At 43.8% G+C, this 18,143-nt stretch overlaps 2 protein-coding genes across 2 annotated transcripts; both read left to right on the forward strand.

Annotated features, from left to right (window-relative positions):
• Positions 1-350: 350 nt before the first annotated feature.
• Positions 351-9,779, forward strand: LOC117553789. The gene is made up of 2 exons (XM_034227859.1): positions 351-377; positions 7,402-9,779. Exon 2 carries the CDS (start codon positions 7,486-7,488, stop codon positions 9,454-9,456), a length of 1,971 nt encoding a protein of 656 aa, XP_034083750.1. The 5' UTR covers positions 351-377; positions 7,402-7,485; the 3' UTR covers positions 9,457-9,779.
• Positions 9,780-13,988: 4,209 nt separating this feature from the next.
• LOC117553801 (extracellular calcium-sensing receptor-like) lies at positions 13,989-17,668 on the forward strand. Its single transcript, XM_034227871.1, has 6 exons — positions 13,989-14,182; positions 14,363-14,660; positions 14,795-15,589; positions 15,760-15,987; positions 16,177-16,300; positions 16,761-17,668. Exons 1-6 carry the CDS (start codon positions 14,073-14,075, stop codon positions 17,666-17,668), a joined length of 2,463 nt encoding a protein of 820 aa, XP_034083762.1. The 5' UTR covers positions 13,989-14,072.
• Positions 17,669-18,143: the final 475 nt, after the last annotated feature.

The raw sequence follows: 18,143 nt of genomic DNA on the forward strand, positions 1-18,143 counted from the left end.
GTAGGTTGAGGTCACAGGTCAAACGCTTCTCCTATGTCCGAGGGTTGACCTGGCAGCATCTCTTTGAGACAAGCAGATCATTGTCTTGCATCGGCTATTGATTATACGCGGGCTTTCTGGAAGCCCGCCTCTCCTCGTGTTGGTTAGATGTTTTGTGTCTTTTGGTTCAGAGATCGCTGGTGGAGCACTGGACATGTGTGAAACTAAGATGATCTCCCGGCCGTTATTGTCTGTACTTTCTCCAATAAAACTCTTCAGTGCTTTTGGCTAACAACGGTTCCAGACTCCTTCATTCTACCTCAACATTGCAACAACAGAAGTTTACCTTCACATGTTGGCGTCTACGAACAGGATACCGAGATTTCTTCAGAAGGCTGGTAAGTGCTTTTTTTCAAATCTATTTGAACAACTGCCTTACCAGACTCTGTGATTGACGGTATCAAAATTATCTGTGAAACTGCGCGAGTGCAATTTGTTTTGGTCTCTCCACTGTACATTTGAAGGCTTAATCATAACCTGAGGAATCGGTGTCAAAAGGGGATTTTATCTTGGCCGGTTCTTCCTGTGAATGCTGCTGGGGCAAGTGCCAACAAAAGCAAGCACAGCTCATGTATAAACAATAAGAATATTTGGGGCTAATAAATAACCTCGGAACATCGACTTTTAACGATTTCCGCTGTGTGTGGTTTCTAGAATTAAATTACTGGACAATCACACACTGCAAATATTCGGAGAGACCTTAAGGAAAGCATCAGCAAGGTGGAACCTCTGTTTAAAAAAAAAAAGCAATGTGAGGATTTGTAATTGAAACAAATTGCCGAATTCTGGAGATTTCAACGGGTTTAAATCAGACCAATCCGTTTTCGGGTGTCTGCTCAGGCCTGCAGGAGGGAGGGCGAATTCCCTTCCCCCCTGTGGTGAGCGGCACACGAGTAATGTTTAAGAACACAGACTTGTATTTTCTGTTAATCACACCATAAGCTCAAGAACTAAATTGAGCTATTAAATGGGAAGGGTCGTGGCAGAATATTACGTTCACACTGTGTTTAATAAACTAACGGATTATTGAATTGGCTGTTGTTTAAAAAAAAAAAAAAAAAAGCACTGAATTAATTAAAACAATCGCTGCTCTCGGTCGGTTGAGCAGTTTTACCACTACATTTGCATAGTGGTTTTGATTGAGAATAAGGTAGTTTATTGCTCATCAATAGATTGAATATGGCTGAGAAGAGCCCATATTAAACAGATATTTCAGTGCTCCCGTTGACGTTTTCCGTAATTCTCGGACTAAATTAAACTGGATGATTTTTTGGCCAGGGCACTGATTTTGTTGCGAGTACATGTTTGTTTGTCTAATTGCAGTGTTTGTTTTATTGTACTAACCGTTAAACATGGGTAATACTGCCTCCACAAACGATTCAGTTGGTAAGAGGAAAGCCATTTCACGCACAAAGACACTTAAAAAAAACCCGATTGCAGAAAACCACTACACGCATTTGTTTTCTCCAAACATGCCGTCTGGAATTGTCGGAAGAACTTTGGATTGGTCTAAAGTTATGCTGTTTACATCGTTACTTTGCGAACACTCACAACAGATTAATCAGAAAGGATTGATTCGATTTGATTGGCCTCTGACAGGTAGTTTTGATATGGCCGTGTTGTGGCAAGCATTTAAACTGGTGGAAGATAATTCAAATTGTTCATGGGATCAAGGATACATGACAGAATGTGTGAAAGCCTGGATGACTTTGGCAGAAAAGCGGGGTTATGAAGAAAGGAAAAATGCAAAATCTGTTGGCAGCGAGCGAGGCTCCATTGAGCTCAAGGCGCTTATTGATAAAGTTTCTCAATGTGCAAAAAGTTTTCATTTGCTTAGCCTAGAGGCTGCTTTTGATGTGAGATCAGAAAACATGTCCAGATTCAGGGAAAGACACGGTGAGAATGTTCCAGACATTGCAAAATCCATAATTTATGATTGGATTAAAAGACAAGGTAAAACTCCAACCCCATCTCAGCTCATTTGTATTTTGACAGACGCAGGGCTGTTGGACGGAGAGCAGGCTGTATCTCTCTGTACGAAGATAATTCCCGCGACAGAACTCTCAAATCCCGTTGCGAGAAACTCCGATGATGATCTGTTAATAACAGCTGCAGCTATCATGAATGAAAATAAATTGAGATATCAGATAGGACAACATGGAGAATTAGAATCGGCACACGCCGAGCAGAGGGCAGCAGCGGGGGAGGGGAATGTTTCACATGGCAGTCCGCGATTGACCCCCACTCCTCGCACTCAGCCACTCCTTTTACGAGATTACCCAGGTTCACCGTACGGCAGCAGTTTTCCAAATAATGTCCAGCGTAAAATGTACACGACAAAGCAAACATCTCAGGATAATAATTCTGAAGAAAGTGTGACCGCCCCGAAAATTCTGATAGGAGATGTTCCAGTTTGCAAACCCTGGACACCCGCTGAGGTCATTGATGTCACTAACCACGCTCCCAGTCCCACTAAAAGTCCAGATGAGTATCTGTCATGGTTGACTAATATTTGTTCAGTTTATAACTGTTTGGTTCATGATGTTAAACAGCTGATAATCTTAACATACAAGGCAGATTGGCCCACGTGCAGAGACGAGTTTAAATTTCCTGAGTGTACAGCCGCAGGGGACTGGCCCACGACACAGACGCGAGACACGTGGATACAAAACGTCGCCGCATTGGCTATCAGAGCATGCGCTAAAACTCACACAGATTTCTCACAAGTGACGGCATGTGTACAAGACCCAGCGGAAAATGTCCCAGAATTTATCCAGCGTTTCATGACAGTGTGGGATAATAATGCGGGAATTAAAAGAGACGGTAATGATTTGTTTGCCATACAGACCTTGTTACATAATTTAATCCCAGAAACGGCTCAGGCGTACATGATGTCGACTCCCGAATGGCAAATTAAATCTTGGAAAGCGACTATCGCCACAATGCGTGCGTTGCATAGGAGCCAAATATTTCTTACTCCCAGAATTTCACAACTGCTTCAACAATTGCCTCAAAACACCCAGGCTTATCAAACGCAGGGACAAAACCACACACAGCAGTATCAAAATCAGGGGAGATCACAGGATTATCATAATAAGAGCAGACAGCAGCAGAACAAAAATCCCAAAAAGTTGATGCCATGTCATGTTTGCGGAGAAACCGATCACTGGGCAGGACAGTGTGGTAAGCGGTGGGGGGTCCAGCAGCACACACAGCCCCCCCTCACCCAGCCCCCCTTCTCCCAGCCCGCACCTCCCCCCAACCTTCCCCAGCAGTCCGGACATCTGGCATTAATGCAGTCTCCACGTTATGACGGACAGAACCAGGGGCAGAACGCTCAACAAAGTGGATTTAATAGAAGATAGGGGTGCCAGGAAGATATAGGGTCAGAATCACAGCATTTACCCATTCAAGCAACAACAATTCGCCTTTCCAATAACCCGCGTGAAGATCCAATTATGCCCGTTGATTTTAGTGGTACGGCTGTAGATATTTTGATTGACAGCGGAGCCACCTTGTCTGCCGTGCGTACTAAGGAGAAAGTGTGTGAAGCAACCAATACATTTGTCACAACCATCGGTGTTGCTGGAATTTCTATGTCCGAACCCATTTCAGAGAACACTAATGTTTCAATTAATGGATCAAACGTGGAACACTCTTTCATTATTTCAGATGGAAGTCCTATTAATTTAATGGGCAGGGACTTACTATGTAAATTACAGGCAACAATACATTGCACTTCAGACGGATTGTTTTTGACAATTCCTGACAGTAAGGTCTATCAGGCTGTCCAATTCATTCAATCATCGCGAGACAACCTTTATTGTTGGTCATTTCCAGATTTCAATATGATTTCTGTTTTCTCCACAACAGGGATTCAGAAGATTGCTAGCATTTCTCCAGTTTGTGCGTCTTTAATGTCTCTTATGCGACCTGTGTTGAATTGTCATTGCACAGCAGCCTTTAATCCGTCAGATGACTACGCGCAATCAGTAAGAGGTTTTTGCAACAAATCAGATCGGTTGACAAGTGAACAATATTTGTTAATTTCCCGACAAGGATGTGTTTTACCCATCAGACTCACAACACCCCAGCAGCTTCTCCAAGTTGAAGAAAGCCTCCCCTACATAACGGTGGCTGTTACGCCAGGCAGTAACCCAAAAGAGGTGGGGGCCATGGCAGCCCGCTGCCAGGCCCAGCTAGAAGCCTCACTTTTTTCACACACACACACACACACGCCTAACGTAATTAACTTTGGAGGGGAGCATTTCCTGCTGCGTCTCGCAGAGCCAATTGCTCTTCCACAATGCACTTTCCTTCATTTACAACCAAACCCCCCCACAGAGTATGGCCCCCCCTCAGATTTTTCAGAAGTACCGGCTGCATTATGGGCAAAACACAAGAACCATGTTGGTTTTGTTGCCTCAGCGCCTCCACATCGAGTAACACTTAAAGCCAACGCCAGATTGCCAGCTATCAGACAGTACAATTTGCCCCATAGAGCCATTTTGGGGATTGAAGGAGTAATCCAATCTTTGCTTGATCAGGGCGTGTTAATTTACACGACTAGTCCCTGTAATACTCCAATTCTACCCATACCTAAACACAATCACCCTGATGAGTGGCGCTTTGTCCAAGATTTGCAAGCTATTAATGCTATTGTCATTCCGACAGCTCCAATTGTGCCGGACACCAATTCGATTTTAGCTTCTCTGCCCCCGGACTCTAAGTACTACACAGTGATTGATTTATGTTCAGCATTTTTCTCTGTTCCTCTGCATCCAGACAGCCAGTATCTGTTTGCATTTACTTTTAAAGGTAAACAAATCACATACACGCGCCTCCCACAGGGGTTTGTTGAGTCGCCTACTGTGTACGCAGCAGCTGTGAGGAGAGATCTGGACACTTTGGTCCTGACAGGAGGTAGTACCTTGCTTCAGTACGCAGATGACCTGTTGTTAGCTTCTCCCAATAAAGACGCCTGTCGCATCGACTCCATTCTGCTCATGAAAAGACTTTCTGAATGCGGACACAGAGCATCCCTGGCCAAGTTGCAATACTGCCAGACTGAGGTCACGTATTTTATTTGGGTCACATTCTGAGGGATGGACACCGTCTCCTCTCGCCAGCAAGGATTTGTCTGTTGAACAAAGTACCACCACCTCGCACAAAGAAGGACATGCTTTCCTTCTTGGGCATGGCAAATTATTGCAGACACTGGATTTTTGAGTATGCTGTGATGGATTCTGTCCTGCGTGCTGCCACTCTGCAGGCTGCCCCTAACATTGTTCAGTGGTCTGAGGACATGCACACTGCCTTTCAGGACTTAAAGCAGGCCCTCACATCTGCTCCTGCCCTGGGGCTCCCTGACTACCATCAGCCGTTTCACCTGCACGTCCATGAGAAAGGGGGCTTTGCAACGGGCATCTTGGTGCAGAAGCATGGCTCTAATTTCCGGCCTGTTGCATACTACTCATCTCGACTCTCCCCTGTGGTGCTTGGTATGCCTTCATGCCTGCGGGCTGTGGCCGCAGTGGCGATAGTGGTAAAACAATCCTCTCCCATTGTACTGGCCAGTGACTGTGTAGTACATGTCCCACATGCAGTTTTGCATATTCTGAACACCTCTGCTACTCAGCATATGACGGCAGCAAGGCGATCTGGTTATGAAGCTGTAATTCTTTCAAGTCCACACATCACTCTTAAACGTTCCCCCCCCCTAAACCCAGCTACACTGGTGCCAATTCCAGATTTTGAAATAACACATGACTGCGTCACAACGATTGACATGTCTTCCTCCCCCAGAGCTGATATGTTGCAAACCCCTATCCCTAATTCAGATATGATTCTGTACACAGACGGGTCTGCGAGCAGGCCGTCTGACACAGTACACTTAGCAGGCTACGCTGTTGTGAATGACTGGGAAGTTTTAGAAAGCCGGGCCTTGCCAAATGGCACGTCAGCTCAGGCTGCAGAGTTGTATGCTCTGCTCAGGGCGTGTATTTTGGCTGAAGGTAGAGTTGCAACCATTTTCACAGACTCCAGGTATGCATTTGGTGTGTGCCATGATTTTGGTGTCTTGTGGAAAATGCGCGGTTTCTTAACATCGGCTGGTAAGCCTATTCAACATCATGCGTTAGTAGCTGAGCTATTAGACGCTATCCTGCTCCCTGCACAGCTAGCAGTAGTTAAATGTGCTGCTCACACAAATTCTAATGATCCTATTTCGCGTGGAAATGCGTTAGCCGACACCGCGGCTAAACAAGCAGCAGTTTCCTCCTCTTCTATGGTGCTCCAATGCCCCTCGACACAACCCGCAGAAACCATTTGTTTGCCTTCCTTTAATGATGTCGCGGACATGCAAGCCCGCGCTGATGTTAGGGAGAAAGATTTATGGCTAAGACGAGGTTGTACACTTGACGCTGAGTCCAGCTTGTGGCTCCACCCAGACGGCCGGATGGTCTGTCCCCATTCATTCCTCCATGTTTTGGCACATGTTGCACATGGCAAATCACATGTAGGAAAAGGAGGGATGAATGGGATTATAAAGTCACAATGGTTTGCTCCAGGCATTACACTAGCTACACAGACCCTTGTAGATAGATGCATGATATGCCAGCAGACAAGAAGAAGAAAAGGTCCAGTTCAGCATGAACATTTACCGCCCCCCTCGGGGCCCTTTGTAAATATGCAAATTGACTTTTCGCACATGCCACCATGCCAAGGATTCAAATATCTTTTGGTAATAGTGTGCCAGTTCTCCAAATGGGTAGAGGCCTACCCTACCAGAAAAGAAGACGCCAGAACAGTTGTAAAGTGTCTTCTCAAAGATGTTGTCCCTAGATTTGGTGTTCCAGCAGGGATTAACAGTGACAGAGGTCCAGCATTCATTTCTAAGATAACCCAGAGTCTAGCTACAGTGTTAGGGTTCAAATGGCAATTGCATGTTCCCTATCATCCACAGAGCTCAGGCCAGGTTGAGAGAATGAACTTGACTATAAAGGAAAAACTCACTAAAACAATGTTGACCACAGGACTAAAATGGGTAGACGCGCTGCCGCTAGTTCTGTGCTCAATCAGAAACTCACCAAATGCAACGACAGGGCTTAGCCCACACGAAGTATTGATGGGAAGGCCAATGTTCACAGGATCTAGTCCTCCAGTAATGCCCCACAGACTCACTCTTTTGTGGACAGAGGATTACATGACTAACTATGTCAAATATCTAACTGACATGTTGAGAAAGTTTCACAGGCAGGTGGATGACAGGCTCCCCCAGCCTGGTGAGGAGCCCACCCACCCTTTTCAGATTGGTGATAATGTACTAATCAAATCGCTTGAAAAAGATTCTTTGTCTCCCAGGTGGAAAGGTCCTTTCCAGGTATTAATAGTGACCAGAACAGCCCTGAGAGTACAAGGTAGAGCGGAGTGGATTCACGCTTCAAGATGTCGTCTCTCTCCTCTACCGGATGCTGGCGTGTGAAGGCAGTCACCATCATCGGCATTCTGGGTTTACTGTACCTGGCCAAGAACGCCCTGCTAGATGAAGCTGTGACAATCCCAACGACAGGTGGCGAGGGACCTCGCCCATCTGAGGGAGAAAATAAGGTGCTCTTATCTAAGAGCGCAGACGACTTGACCACTCAGGGTCCAGACCCTGAGGGCAAAACAACACCAACGGGCAAAGAAGTGCCTAGCGACAAGGACAGGTTGTATCCAAACACCACACAGACACTCAGTATGGTGCAAGAGACACAAAGAGAGAGAAAAGGAGGGAGAATAAGGAGGATTGTCTCCCTCCCTGATCATAAGTCAGAGACTATTGCCGTTAACTGCCCAAGTTCAATATGTGACTCATCTAACTGTATTATTGTGTTTCCTGTGTTCTCAGTTTACTCAACATGGGAGTTATATCCAGAAAACCAGTACTCTTGGTTCAGGGTCGCACCAGAGGGGGTAAGGATGGTTCTTAACACCATCGAAGAAATGCCCCCAGAACTGTGGTGTAGCACGATAGAACGGTTCGAGGCACTGATAAGGAAGGAGGTAAAATGTACAGTGCGGAAGCCAGATTACCGCATTCCCAATCTAGGTGATACTGCATGCACAGTTACTGGACCAAATAGCAAAACAAATGTTCCATCTACTCCACTTAAACAATCAGGAGGCGAGGTAGATTCTTCAAAAAAGGCCTTAATTACTCCTTATAAACAAACTAAAACTAATTCTGCAGTAAGTTTAATGTTAGACTATGCACATGAACGTAATGTTAGCAACTGTTGGTTGTGCCAAAATATGCCAGAATCAATGCATTCTCCTATGTTTAGCCCAATTCCTTTCACAAAAGCTGATTACGGTTTAGTAAACTGGAATGACATATCATCTAGAATTAGCGATGAGGCTGGGGATTATTACACTCCTTCCTACCCAATAGACTCTGAAAAACCTTTACAGTACAAGGGCTTAGTCTCTCTCATTGTTGATACAGTAAATAAAGATTACCTGCCTGACGGTTTCAAACGGTTGATGTTTTTAAAATTAATATATATGAAGAAATACGTTAACCTAGCTTTTGAATATAGATTCCAGTTAGCTCTAGCTCAGACTAATTGTTCAGCTAACTTTACAAGTCCAACATGTACAATGCAACCACACACACCCGCTTTGTTAGTGGAAGCGTTGGTAACAGTGGTGCCCTGGTTCGGCTCTAGGACAGTGGACTCCATTGAGGTTAAAATACATGACTGTACGCAGCCAATACCCTTAGGCAAGCCCCCTACACGTGACTGCTCAGTATATGTCCCCCCAATTGTTGTACATGAATGGAAGAATGTGTCCATCTGTTTCCAGAATGCAGTAGGATCTCACACCTCTCCTGATGTGGGACACAGCGACTGTAATGCCATAGTGAGAGTACATATAGCCAGAATTCCCCTCCCACAGAGAGTTTACTTAGTTTGTGGGGATCGCGCGTACGGCTGTGTGCCATATGATGTTTTTTATGGTACCTGTTATCTAGCCTACCTAATCCCTTTAATCCGTAAAGTAGAGGCTACTGAGATTGCAGCAATACTTCCCTCTCTACACAGGAACAGCAGGTCAATTACACAAGGACAACAGATAGCTAGCCTATTCTTGCCTTGGTACGGTATTTATGTTACTCAGCAGGAAATTGTCGCATTGTCTAAAGTGGTAGAACATCATTTAAATGTATCCAACACAGCGATGTTAGCTGAACACAAAGAATTGCAGGAAGTTAGGACAGTAGCACTACAGAATCGTATGGCGCTTGACCTCCTCTTAGCTGCCCAAGGAGGAACATGCAAGGTGATAGGAAGTGAGTGCTGTTCTTTCATATCTGATGCCACACCTGAAGTTATGGACATGGCTCATGATACTGCCAGGGGAATAAAATAATTGCATGAAACTCATGGGTTTACATTTGGGGAATTAAGTGGAACTTTTGGATCTTGGGGAGCGGGGCTGGTTAAATTTGTTGTTACTGTTTCAGTGTTTATCTTGGTTGTGCTAATCCTAGTGATCTGTTTGATCACTGTGGTTAAATTAGCCATACGAAGGGTTGCCAAGACCGCCCTCCAGGCCCCACAAAGGCTAGTTGGACATTCAACTGTACAGGACACAATATTAATGTACAATGCCGAGCTTCCGGACCCCTGGGTCTCCATCGTGATCTCCGACCCGTGGGTACCTCCATTCAGCGATTGAGATGTTGTTTAAAGTTGATATTCCGAATAAAGAACAGATGTTTTGATAATTGATTACAGTTGATACACTGGATTAAAGGACAAATGTCTGATTTTTCCTTTGCAGGTTGTGATACAAATAAAATGTCTGATTTTCCTTTTCAGATTTTGAACAAGTGTATTTGAATGAAATAAATGTATTACTAAGTGCCTTACTCTTGAATAAAGCGTAATGAAGTAAACGTAAAGTAATGTTAAAGATTGAGGACACTGTAACTTTACAGTTTACAGATTGATCGATTCATCACTGCGAATTTATACCTTAAACTAGGAACCTTAGCTGGATCTCTCATGATTCTGATTTATACCTCAATTGGATTTCTCATAATCCTAAATTATACCTCAATTGATTTCTTATAATCCTAATTGTGTTTTTTAATAAGTAATTGCCTTAAAGTAAACCTTTGAGATGTAAGCTGATTTAGAATCTGTGTTTGATGAATGAGATTAACTGAGTGATAAATGATAAAAGATCTTATTTTTGAAACATATATTTTGCTATAATATTTTGTACCCCATGTGTTTATTATTGTACCTTTTGACAAAAATGCCAAGCACTGAAGAGAGATGATTTTTATTATGATTGACTGTGTTCAATCATGGTGATTGAAGTGTTTTTCAATCTTGTTCTATTTTTAATGTAATGAATGTATCTGAGCCCACCCAACTCTGAGGACGCCTATTGATTTTAAGTATTGACTGAAATATTATTAGACTAATGTTAATTGGTTATCAATAGATTGATAAAAAGAGTGAATCTGTAAGAGAATATTTTAATCTGATCTGTTTATAGAATCTCTTATTGTTCCTTAGAGTCTGTGATACTGCAAACATCTGCTTGTAGTCACTCAAAGACCCCTCTGTAGGTTGAGGTCACAGGTCAAACGCTTCTCCTATGTCCGAGGGTTGACCTGGCAGCATCTCTTTGAGACAAGCAGATCATTGTCTTGCATCGGCTATTGATTATACGCGGGCTTTCTGGAAGCCCGCCTCTCCTCGTGTTGGTTAGATGTTTTGTGTCTTTTGGTTCAGAGATCGCTGGTGGAGCACTGGACATGTGTGAAACTAAGATGATCTCCCGGCCGTTATTGTCTGTACTTTCTCCAATAAAACTCTTCAGTGCTTTTGGCTAACAACGGTTCCAGACTCCTTCATTCTACCTCAACATTGCAACAACAGAAGTTTACCTTCACAATCAGGAAATTAGACACACCAGGGAAACTAACGACAGACATGAAAACACAGGGAAAAGAGACCAGACAATATACAGGGAGGAAAACATGACAAGGAGAACGGAAAAACACCCACACCTAGACATAGAAACGTGACATGACATAATAATCCTGACAGAACCCCCCCCTCAAGGGACGGATACTAGACGTCCCTAAACAAAAATAAATAAATCCAAAACGTCCAGCAGGGTGGGTGGAGGGGGTCCGGAGGACGGGCCTTGACTGACAGCCCAGGGCACGGCAGAGGACCAGCAAGGGGTCTCGGGCGGACGGCCCGGGGGTAAGGCAGAGACCATGGATGGGGTCTCGGGTGGACAGCCCGGGGGCAAGGCAGAGTTCAAAAAGGGGAACTCGGGCGGACGGCCCGGGGGCAAGACAGAGTTCGAAGAGGGGTGAAGACCACAGCGGGCAAACTCAGGGGACCGGGCTCGAGGGCGAAGACCGGACAGCTCCGGAGGCCGGGCAGGGGCAGGAGACGAGGTGCTGGAGTCGGCCGGTACGCCGACAGGACACGGGGAGCTGGCGTCGGCCGAAGACGAGGGGCTGGAGTCGAAACCATGGCTGCTGGGGCCAGGACTGAGGCTGGAACCATGGCTGCTGGGGCCGGAACCATGGCTGCTGGTGCTGGAACCATGGCTGCTGGGGCCTGTACTGGAGCCGGAACCATGGCTGTTGGGTGCGGAGCGGAAGCCTGGACCCTGGCTGTGTAAGCCAGGTAATGGAGTATGGAAGCAAAGCTGCGTGGGCCGGTACTGGAGCATGGAGGCATGGCTGCTGGGGCCTGTACTGGGGCAGGAGCCATGGCTCTTGGGGCTCGGGCTGCTAGCTTGGCTTTGCGACTCCTTCTCTTAGCAGCCGCCTGAAGGCTCCGTGGACCTCCATAAGCCAGACCAGACCCCAAGAAAGGGTCAGAACATGAAGACTGGCACTCAGGGCTGCGTGAGAAAACCTTAAGCCACTCGGGCAACAAGCTCCAGAGCCAGGGCTTGCGAGCAACCTCCTGACGTGCCTCCTTCAACGCAGCCTCTCTACCCCGTCTAGATGAGGCGCCTTTCCACGTATAAAAAAATGTACTCCAGAGAGTATCCAAGATGTTCCGCCTGTAGCATCAAAAGGGCTGAGTCTGCTGGGTCCATAATGGTCAGTTTGTTCCGTTACGATCTCAGGCACTTAGGATGTTGGACCCAATTGCAGACAGGGAGACAGAGGTAAAGTATTGTAAGATACTTTATTTTTCCATGACTGGCAAAAATGAACAAAAAGGTAACCACCAAAACTCTAGTCGAGATGACAAAAAACAGAGAACAAAAAATGAAGGCGCTCACGCAGTGAGGAGTCAAAAACCTTTCATGAGTACCAGGAGCATAGACCTTACCATGACAATAGACAAGACAAACTGACACTGAACACTGGGAGACAGGGGAATTTAAACACAGGGTAACTAGACACAGGTGGGAACAATCAGGGTTGACACTGACACTGATGAGCACCGGAGACACACATGGAGTAACAGGTGAAAACAATCAGGAAATTAGACACACCAGGGAAACTAACGACAGACATGAAAACACAGGGAAAAGAGACCAGACAATATACAGGGAGAAAAACATGACAAGGAGAACGGAAAAACACCCACGCCTAGACATAGAAACGTGACATGACATAATAATCCTGACAATCTGATTTTAGGTGTCAACGAAGACTGTGGATCTGGCTGACTGTCAGCGTAGATGGCCTACTGATGATCTGGCTGTGCATCCGCAAAGATGGCATGGTGAATGCTTTCTTCTAGGAAGAACGTCCTGCAAATGGCAAGGTGAGACATGTTGAGACATGGCCGAAGGATGTCAGGCTTACTGGTCAACAGGTCGACTGAAGGCTCAGAAAATACAAGATCAGTCAGAAATTAGGTGGGCTAGCTGGCTCAGGGAAGGCAAGGCAGAAGGCATGGTCCGAATGGCTACCGAGGCCATCAGCTTCCGCTACTGCCCATTTTCTCTCCACCTATGCTGCCAAACCAGAAACATCTACCATCTCATCTGCCATCCCTGCCAAACACCAGACTGATCGTCAAGATCAGCAGTTGGCCATCTCCAAGATCTACCTGATCTTCAGGAAAGCCTTCTTGCATGATGACTTCAAGATAAACATAATCTGGGGCTGTGCTTTCAAGAAACTGCCACCTGAAAAATGTTTACTTAATGAAAAAATCCGGGGTCCTGTTTCCAAAAACTGCATATAACTCTGGATGATCATTTAGAAAAAGTCATTGGAAACTTTCACACAAAAAAGCAAGCTGGAGACTGTGTGCTGAGTCCATGTTTTGGTCAAATTATTCTGTCACAAAGGAAATTAAAAGGAAAAGACCCATTAGATCAGATATGCCAGCAGCTGGAAAACTCATCAGAGGCCTAGAAAGAGAACCGCTTCAAGCAGAGATACCCACCTATTCCTTAAGTTTGTCAATTAATATACTGTATGGTCCACAGTGTCAAAAGCTGCACTGATATTCATCGGTGCCGAAACAGAATAATCTCCTGTATCACCATCAATCAATATATCATTGGAGACTCTGGCTTTAACTATAAAAGGCAACTTGGAAATAGGCCATGGATTTTGGGTTAGAGAAGTTTCAAGATAGGATCTTTTGAAAAGTGACTGAATAATAGTGGGTTTCTTTGCAGATAAATGTCAAATATCAAGTGCACAACATTACCAGTAAGTTTGGTAAGGCAAATAACCCTTTTCCTGTTTGGCGCCTCCTTCCTTTGCCCCCAAGTCCACAGAGATAAAACATCAATGTTCCATTATTCTTTCCCAAGTTTCTCCAAAATATATAAATACAAGTGCCCAATTTAAATTTGCATTGGGGTTCATGTGATGCCACTGAATTGTTTTGGCTCACTCAAACAAGATGTCATCCACACAGAGGTGGCCGGAGCAGGGATGGGCACTCTTACATCTGTTGCTGGTGGCATCTTTCTCTCAGGCTGAGGAGCCAGTTTGCACACAGAGAGGGGACCCTGAGATCCCTCAGATGTTTAAGGATGGGGACATAATGTTGGGGGGAATCTTCTCTTTCCACAGCAGCTGGAAGAACAGACGGGATTCCTACATGGACAAACCACTGCCACTGCAATGCACCAGGTAACAGTATACCATATAAATTTTTGCTTCAAATTTCTGAAAGGGTATAACATTAAATATTGAAATGAAGATATACTCCTATTGTGTTTGATTTTATCATCAAATACTTCCTTGTACTGTGCCACTCTTTCTACTGCATGGAATTTCTTTAACTAATTATTATTAACTGTTTGCATCAAGCTTGGATTTCAGAGGGTTCCAGTTTGCCCAGGCTATGCTATTTGCCGTAGAGGAGATTAATAACAGCACAGACCTATTGCCTGGCATCTCTCTGGGCTATAGGATCTATGATTCCTGTGGCTCAATTGCCAAAAGTGTGAGGGTTGCATTGGCCTTTGCAAATGGAAATGAAGTTGTATCACAACCCTCTGAAGTACCATGTACAAGACCTGCCCAAGTGCAGGCCATTATGGGAGAAACTTCTTCCTCTCCCTGCATGGCTATGGCTACTGCCATCGGACCCTTTCATATTCCAATGGTGGGTAAGATTGTTGGATATTATTAATATTCAACTATTGCAACTATGTATAACAAAAGGGATTGTAGTTGGCTGAATAACTACTTTATATTCTGAATCTTTACGTTGGGATATAACTTGTTTTTTTCTTTTAGATCAGCCACTTTGCTACTTGTGCCTGTCTCAGTGATAAATCCAAGTACCCATCCTTCCTCAGAACAATACCCAGTGACTACTACCAGAGCAGAGCCCTGTCACAGCTGGTTAAGCATTTTGGTTGGACTTGGGTTGGAGCTATTAGAACAAATGATGATTATGGAAACAACGGTATGGCCACATTCACAGAAACGGCCCAGCAGCTTGGCATCTGTCTTGAGTACTCTGTGTCCTTCTTTAGAACCGATCCACCAGACAAAATACAAAAGATAATTGACATTATCAAGGCTTCCACTTCCAAGGTGATCATTGCTTTCCTCTCCGGCATGGATTTGGATGTGATACTACTTAATCTTTCTCACCACAACTTGACTGGGTACCAGTGGGTAGGCTCTGAGGGCTGGATCTTTGATTCACAAATTGCAGCCGTGGATAAGCATCACTTTCTAGACGGTGCTATAGGCCTGTCCATCCCCAAAGCACATGTCAGTGGCATGAGGGAGTTCATGTTGGATGTGAGGCCGCTCAATGTATCTAGTAATGACATGTTTACAGCGTATTATGAGACGGTATTTAGTTGTAAATTCAAGCAGTCAAAGTCTTCATCAAGAAATCAGAAAGAATGTACTGGACGTGAAGATTTGACTGAAGTGCAAAACAGCTTCACCGATATGTCTCTGATGCCTATCTTTAACAATGTCTATAAAGGAGTGTATGCTGCGGCCCACGCACTTCATTTTATCCTCAGCTGTAACAAAACATGTAACACCAAGGTGCAGCTAGATCCATTTACGGTGAGTTGAACACCAATGTTACTGAAGTTTTTACATTAACTCACATCAACAAGGAACATGTTTACAATAACGTAAATTAAACTTTTGCTGTCTCTCATGCTGTTAAAAAACTTGGACCATGACACATTCTTCAAAATTATGTTCTGCATTGACGGATATTTGTTTTTCAGATTTTACAGCACATAAGAACTATTCAGTTTAAAACAAAGGAAGGAGAAGAGGTTTACTTCAATGAAAATGGAGACCCAGCAGCAAAGTATGAAATTATAAATTGGAAGCCAAGAGAAAATGATGTTGTGGAGTTTGTCACAGTTGGCCTTTATGATGCATCTTTACCTGAAAACAAACAGCTACATCTGCAAAATGAGTCTATAACTTGGACACAGAACTCCCAACAGGTAAAATACCGTAAGATCACTGTCGTTGCTAATTACAGTCTTTTTGTTTCATTATAAATATGAAATTGACACTGTTAGTCATATACGTCATAATGTATGGTTTTTAAATAGAAATATGCAAAGGTAACACAGTAATCAAAGGGAAGTCCGATCTTTTTCTTTCTTCTCATAGTCGATTTGATCCCACAGGTGCCTGTGTCAGTTTGCAGTGAAAAATGTCTTCCAGGAACTCGCAAGGTTCTCCAAAAAGGAATGCCTGTCTGCTGCTATGACTGTATAAGATGTGCAGAGGGAGACATCAGCAACATTACAGGTGTAGTTACATAAATGCAAGACAAAACATGTATTGTTCATTTTAAGAAATTGCAGTGGGTTTTTGGGGGATTTCAAAACCATGCAGTCCTTTTAAGAAGAAAAAAACACAATATCATTACATAACAAATAATTGCAAATGATACAGATACTGAGACAGAATTCTGAAGTCAGCTATATAAATATATGCAAAAGTCTTCCTAAGGATTAATGCATTATGTCAAAGCACCAATGTAAAATAAATGTTTCTACTTCAAGTCTTAAAATAAATAATTTCATTATTAATAGGAATTCATAGAAATCCCTGGGAAGAACTTGTGATTGTACAAATAAGCAAAACATTTTATATACGTATTATGTGCTGTACTCTCTTGTATGCTTTGAAAATATGCAACGTAGGGACAAATACAAAATTAAAAAATAATGATACATAATGTTTACCACATTTTTATATTCTTCAGATTCTGTCACCTGTGTGCGGTGTCACCCTGAGTTCTGGTCAAATGAAAGAAGAGATGCCTGTGTAAAGAAGGAGGCAGAGTTTCTGTCATATGAAGAGATTATGGGAGCGCTGCTCACTGCAACATCCTTATTTGGAGCATGCATCACAGCTGTTGTGGCATTCATTTTCTTCAGATACAGGAAAACTCCAATTGTCAGGGCTAACAACTCTGAGCTGAGCTTCCTGCTGCTCTTCTCCTTGACGCTGTGTTTCCTGTGTTCTCTAACCTTCATCGGTCGGCCCTCAAATTTGTCCTGCATGCTGCGACACACAGCATTCGGCATCACCTTTGTCCTCTGTATCTCTTGTGTTCTGGGGAAAACTATAGTGGTGCTAATGGCCTTCAGGGCTACTCTTCCAGACAGTAATATGATGAAGTGGTTTGGGCCTGCCCAGCAGAAACAAACTGTTTTGGGTTTCACTCTAATACAAGTAATGATATGTATCCTCTGGTTAACAATTTCTCCTCCTTTTCCTTTTAAGAATTTTAAAGACTTCAAAGACAAAATAATGCTAGAGTGTGCTTTGGGCTCAGCTTTGGGCTTTTGGTCTGTACTTGGGTACATAGGACTACTGGCCATTTTATGTTTCATTCTTGCTTTTCTGGCTCGGAAACTGCCTGATAACTTTAATGAAGCCAAGTTTATCACCTTTAGCATGCTGATATTCTGCGCTGTATGGATCACTTTCATCCCAGCGTATGTAAGCTCTCCTGGAAAGTTTAGTGTTGCTGTAGAGATATTCGCTATTCTGTCCTCCAGTTTTGGACTGCTCTTTTGTATTTTCATCCCAAAATGTTATATCATCTTACTCAAACCAGAGAGGAATACAAAAAAATATATAATGGGAAAGGGAGCCCTAAAATAATTATGGAACCCTACAATTATATTTGTTTATTTTAGTGTTTCCAACTGTGTGTTATTTTACTGTGTAACGTAGCATATTGAGATGACTCCTTTTATTAGAATGCAATGTACCAGCATTTCAACCAATATCTATATATGCAAATACAAAAGAATAAAATGATATGCAGACCCAAAATACCAATCTCCTATGTGATTTCAGATTAATTGCCAGAAATTGTTATTCAAATAATAAAATCAACATTTGACTAAATTTACATTTAATCTCGTCTCCTGAGACTTATTTTCAAGCAGGACAATTCCCTTCTTGTTATTGATGGTGTATAAAGGGGTGTCATGAGCTCTCAAGCAGATAGGCGCGACCTGAAGAGCACAGCCATGCCCTAACTGAGGCCGCTCCTTTTGGTTCTGCTAATGGGGAAGAGGGACTCTGTGTTCCGACTGCAAGACTCAGCACAACCGCCTGATCTGTTCCTAGA

This window comes from Gymnodraco acuticeps, unplaced genomic scaffold, assembly GCF_902827175.1.
Source record: "Gymnodraco acuticeps unplaced genomic scaffold, fGymAcu1.1, whole genome shotgun sequence".
Classification (NCBI taxonomy): domain Eukaryota; kingdom Metazoa; phylum Chordata; class Actinopteri; order Perciformes; family Bathydraconidae; genus Gymnodraco; species Gymnodraco acuticeps.